The following is a 6,056-nucleotide window of genomic DNA, read 5'->3' on the forward strand; positions in this document are numbered from 1 at the left end:
GGGGGGGGGGGGGGGAACATGAGGGGAATTAGTTGCGAGTTGTCTTCCGCGAGTTGTACCTCCCACAAATCGACTCTGTCGAGCGACAAGGACAGAGGGACACGTGATTTATCGCGAAAACGAAGATTTACACAAAGCGGCACGCGCTTTCTCACATCGGCCAGAACTTGAACGCTGCAATTCCCCAAACAATTCGCGCGAGAGAGACCAATGGCTCACGTCAATTTCGTCACGACGAAAGACAACTCGCGTGTGAGAAAGAAAAATTAAATAGTAAAAATAATAATAATAATAACAATAGCAAGAATGTTCTTCAAGTATCGACTGGAGTGCCATCGACAAGGCTCGTTATGCGCTCACTGAGAGAGAAGAAGACAGTTGATTCTACCAAAATTGCAGTTACCCTTGCCATTTATTTCTCGACCATATTTTTTGTAGCAAAATGGAAGTAAATAACATGCATACAAGTTTACTATCACTGCACTGAGAGAAAAAAATAGTTAGAATAACTATAATCTCACTATATTTTATAGTTTGTTTTAGCCTCAAACATATATTTATAGTTCATCTAAACATGAAGATATAGTAGAATGAATACAGATTTATATAGTCACCATCTTATTACTCTATACATATTATTCTATATATGGTAAGGCACCTTTTGGGAATATAGTTACATGTACCTACATTTGCCAAATATTCCAATTTTATTGACTATATAAAATAGTTAATTTCTCTACTATTAATATTTGCTATCTTACTATACTTTTTATTTCAAATAATTATAATTCTTGGTAAAAATTTTACACGGGTCAGTTATACTATGCTTATATTGTAAATATTACAAATATTATGGTAACATTTACTATAAAAATTATATTTCTATCTTTTTACTATGCCATTATAGTTCCAAATATCATACATTTTTCTCTCAATGTGGTATTACAATGAAATTTAATTAAAATATGATTCTCTCTGGACTGTAGTTTGTGATAATTATTTCTCCGTGTGGGACTATAGTTACAAGTATTTTTTTTCTCAGTGTCTCTCCCGTCTCGCTGCATCGCTCGACCTTCGCCGAGATGCAATGCGCAACCGAATCCTTGGAAGCCACTCTCTTATCGTATCGTATGCATAATGAATCGTTTCACTTGGGTGAGCCCTCCTCGTCCTTGTCTATGGCACCCGATCGAGAGAGGCCACGAAAAAATCATATTCGCCCGGCAAATATCAGAGCGCTGGGGAGACTTGCCGGGAAGAGCGAGAAGCATCGTCGTTCTGTGTCTGGCATGTGCCAGATGTCGAGCTGCTGGCGTGTACACCAATGAAAATGAGAATCGCGTTATTGTCAGCCGCGAAATCACGTTCCCGATCGAACTTTCCTTCTCGACCGCGCTTTGCGAGTGGACGCAATTGAAAAACAAATCGACTTACGTCATACTGCTTAAACAAGCGTTCGCGGACTACAAATGTTTGTTATGCACGTGTGTCACGTCGCAATCAAATCGCGCAGGGAATGTCGACAAAGAGAATTACTGAGCGAACGATATTCCGCGTTCAGATGTGATGTAATCTGCATTCGCGCGTTTCACTTCCTCTCCCCTGTCTTTTTTCCTTTACCAAGACTGTTGGATAGTTAACCTCTTAAGTGGCATACACAAAAGCTTCGTGATAAAACGTTAAATTCCTTTTGACTTACTCAAACTACTGTATTTATTTTGACTTACTCAAACTACTGTATTTATTTTGACTCAAACAAATATATAAAGATTAGATATAGAATACTTTGTACTCTCTATTATCTAAAGTTCTTCGAAGAAAATGGCGATAAAGAGAAAAGAAATATAAATATATTTATATACTAACCCTAGTCGTCGCATGGGGTCTTTAAGGGAATATTAATAAAATAGTCTTTTTTTACATGAACCCAAAAACCTAGTTAAACACAGAAAATATTTAAGTTCTCAGTATAAAAGATATAAAATAATATTTTATATTGAGGTCTCTCAAGATCCTATGCGTCGACTCGTGTACGAAAAGTAGCGCGACGACTGTAGGATTAAAGAAGAAAAAGAAACTCCTCCCAGAGGGGGAGGAGCCATTTTAAATCACCACTGAAGAGGCTAAATTCCGCGACATTTTTCCCTGAAATTACCCGGAATCGACCAGAAAACTCTACTGTGTCCGAGTCGTGAATCTAAATTGTACTTTGCCGTGAATTTTTTACACATTTGCATTAGGAAATTGGCCCCGAAGAGTGCTGGAATAAATAATAACTCTAATAATAATAATCTCTACGTCGAGATCGAATCGACAAAGGGATCGATCAGCTCGACCTGGCACACGCCGCGACGAGGTGGCTGGTTAATAATAGCGGTCCGTGTATTGCGAAGTACCCCACAATATCGTTCCCGAAAGACTGATACTCGAACGACATATGGAACAGTTAAAACGGCAAGCGCTTACTGTACACGGGCAAAAACACGGGCGACTCTCGCGAGCGCTTTCAACTTGAGCTTTAAATCGAATCACCGTCCGGGGGCAAGTGAAGGCCCTGCGCGCTCATACAGACTCGTTTCGCAATATTTCACAATATTCGACAGACCGAATGAAAAGTTCGAGCTCTTTCTCTTTTACCTACCATCGTCTCTTAGATTACTATTAGGACAATAAATCACGTACCTCGCTCCCTCGAGTCGGACGATGTTGCCGATTGTCTGCAACAGCCCGGGCTGGCCCGTTCTCATCGCAAGGACCGAGCCCTCGGCTGATGCCAGCAGCAAGGCTTGGCCTTCCCCCGCGATCTTGAAGGGTAACGTACACATCATAATCGTGATAATATCGATTTGCGGGCTATGGCAAACAGTAAATAATGGACAACCGCGCGAATCGCACGCGCGGCGAGGATATAGGCCGAGTAAGTATACAGAAGACAATTATGCAGAAGACATGTTTGCATTATACTCACTTGCATTCTAACTTTGGCTGTGTCCAACGGAAAGGTCGCCAGGTCGGCGATGCAGGCCGCGGTGCCTGCGGTGAGCAGCTTCCACCCAAGAGAGAAGTCTTCCTGCGCTCCTTCCTTCATGATTCCCTTTCTCGATCTCTTTCTTTTGCGCTTTTCTCTCTCTTCCTCTCTTCTCCTTAATTACTGCTGATGTGTGCTGTTGAGGATGCGCGTGCGACGGCCTCGCGAAGAAAACAGAATGTCAGAGTACTCTCGACGAATTTTTTCTTTTTTTTTTTTTTGTTTTCGTTCTTTTTCTCTCCCCCAGTTGTATCGATTTCTCGGCTCCGCGTGACGATATTATCCTCCCCGAGCTCCCGTCCCTCCACCGGGCGGGATCTGTGTTAGGCAAGCGATATATGTACACTATATACAAAGTCCTACCAGAGGACAGAAACCTTCAGATGTTCATGAATTCAACGGTGGCTCTAGAGGTTCTCCTCAGGTTCCCTGAAGTGATCGGGATAAGCGTGGAGTCCTCCCGATCGCGAACACTCGTGTTTGATTTCCTGGTGATGTACCTCTTTATACATACTATTCTCCTGCGAACAGAGAGACAGAGAGAACGCTGTGCAGTTTTATAGAGGCCGGGTCGAAGGGGATCGCGTGACACACCACCACCACTGCTACCAACTAAACACCGTCGTTCCGTCACGTTGACAATCACGAGCGCGAATCGTCGCGCACCTCTCGCGGCGGCGCTCGCACAAAATCAGTCGGACGACTGATAAGCCGCAAAAATACACGCAATAGCGATGCCGAAGGTGACGATTGGCGCGTATCGAGCCACGGAGATCAACGAGCCACGAGCTATTTTTCTCGCGCTCGAGAAGTGACGCGCGCGCGAGGGTCACAGGTCGCGTCGTCGAGCAATGATGAACGCGCGAGCGCCCGATGATCCTCGGATATCTAGATAAGAGCTACTGAGATCGATCGCGATGACGTATCCACTTATCGATCGATCGACCATCTCGAATCCAACGGTCGCCGGGCCGTGCTGTTATCGCGGCGCGTGCCTCGCGATCGCGCTGATAACAGCTCTGCAGTCCTGTCCTCTTTCTTCTCTCTCTTTCTTTCCGCGCCCAGGTTTAAATCGGATCGCTCGAGAGCGCGTGACGTCGTCGCCGTCAGTCGCATCCTCGTTTCTGCGCGCGGAAAGAATTTTCGGCCGGCCGGCCGGTGGCTCGAAATAGAGCGAGCGTGTGTGGGATGAAGGAGTGGACTTGTGCAGCGCTTGGTGCACTTGCCAACTTTGAGAAGAAAGAGAGACTTGTGAATTATCGTCGCGAACTCGCGATCGTAACAATTATTAACACGCGTCGATTACTATCGATTGTGTACGGAAGCTCGATGATGACGATTGAATTCCACACGGAAGAATATCGATCTACTGCTAAGAAAAGCTGCTCAGTTTGCTTCACTTTCTTCAAGTAATAGTTATTTTCAATAAGTTTATTTCAACTTATACATATATGTGTGTGTGTGTGTGTGTGTGTGTGTGATGAACTTGTATACAGAGAGTCCCACCTAAACCAGGCCACCTAAATATCTCCTTCAATTTTCTCTTGCTTTGAGCAACTCATCGCGAACGATAGATCGATAAACTGATAAATTGCTTGAAAATGATCAAGTCTCAAGACTTTCAGAGCTAATTCGTGGTGCGATAGCACTAGTTTACATTTTAATTTTCGGAGTCAAAGGTCAATTCAAAGGTAATGCCATATACATATCTGAATGTATTTTAACATCAGTTACACGATGCAATAAAAAAAATATGCATTTATATGCAAAAAAACATCGATGACATTAAAAACATCGAGAAAAATGACTTTGAAAAAATAATTTTTTTTGCAACATATTGGTCTCTTCATACTATTCAACTTCATACTCTTCATACTATTCAATTTAGGTATAAAATATTTTTTGCATCGTCACAATTGATGGAGATATTTAGGTGGCCTGATTTAGGTGAGACACCCTGTATATGTAGATTTGTGAATATAGTAGAAAATTATTATTTTACTGCTAAGAAGAGCGATTATCCATGAGATATCTTTAATATGAAAAATAAAACTATTCTAAAAGTAATTAGATTTGTCATGTGCGATCGCTATATCGCAGCAGCAATAAACTTTATATTCAAGTTACGAAATATGTTGCGACGCTGCGTGTGAATGTGTGTGTATGCACGTGTGCGCATATATATTAGTCGTAAATATGAATGAGTAAACTAAATAAGTGGCGGCGTAACGCACACCGAGTTCAAAGAACGTGGCAAAGCGACGAACGCTAGACTTTGCTCGATCATTTTATTGAAGAACGGCGCGCGTTTATTGAACATCAATCGCGCGAGCGGTTTCATCAATTATATTGAACTTAAGTAATCAATATTACGCGACAAAGCGCTGGCCAACGCGCCACGATAGCCGCACTCTCACCAGCCAATTAAAGAAACGACGCGCCAATGGACTTTGGTTCTCCGTATTTCTTTTTTTTCAGGAGGTTTACGCAGAGATCGCTGGCGCGTTGCTCAATGCTTATTTATGTACAACGCTCCGTCACTTTGTCCAACCTAGTCGCACAGTCCATTTGATCGATCCATCCAAGGTCGCAATTACATCACAAAAATTTTTTTATCAAGACAGCTGGTTTGAAAGATCGCAAAACTACTTTTCTGGAGTTTTTTGTAGGGAAACCCAGTGAAGGAAAAAAACCCAGTAAAGTCAAACTTTGCCTATTCTTCAAGCCTTATTCTATATATATACATATATATATATATATATATATATATATATATATATATATATATATATATATATATATATATACAGGGTGTTCGGAAAGTACCGGGACGCCCGAATATCAGGAAAAATATAAGTTTTACAAAAAAATGTTTCAGACAAAAGTTGTGGCGTTTAAAAAGATGTATTTACTGATCACATCAGTTTGACCTTGGGTTGCGTAGCGAAGGTCAGGTCAAGGTCACATTAATTTTTTTAAATGGAACACCCCATTTTTCATTGCATATTCTTATAGCACATCTCGAGAG

At 41.9% G+C, this 6,056-nt stretch overlaps 1 protein-coding gene across 1 annotated transcript in view; it reads right to left on the reverse strand.

Moving 5' to 3' along the window:
* LOC116851149 (mitochondrial uncoupling protein 2-like) overlaps positions 1-6,056 on the reverse strand; it is an 18,491-nt gene that overhangs the window by 5,471 nt on the left and 6,964 nt on the right. The window contains exons 2-3 of the mRNA XM_032830263.1: positions 2,969-3,549; positions 2,683-2,804 (exon numbers count right to left, since the gene is read on the reverse strand). Coding sequence (XP_032686154.1) covers positions 2,683-2,804; positions 2,969-3,088 — 242 coding nt within the window. The 5' untranslated portion in view covers positions 3,089-3,549. The remainder of the gene's footprint in view (positions 1-2,682; positions 2,805-2,968; positions 3,550-6,056) is intronic.

The sequence above is a fragment of the Odontomachus brunneus genome, unplaced genomic scaffold (assembly GCF_010583005.1).
Source record: "Odontomachus brunneus isolate Ranch 3 - 2012 unplaced genomic scaffold, Obru_v1 Obru_scaffold_167, whole genome shotgun sequence".
Classification (NCBI taxonomy): Eukaryota; Metazoa; Arthropoda; class Insecta; order Hymenoptera; family Formicidae; genus Odontomachus; species Odontomachus brunneus.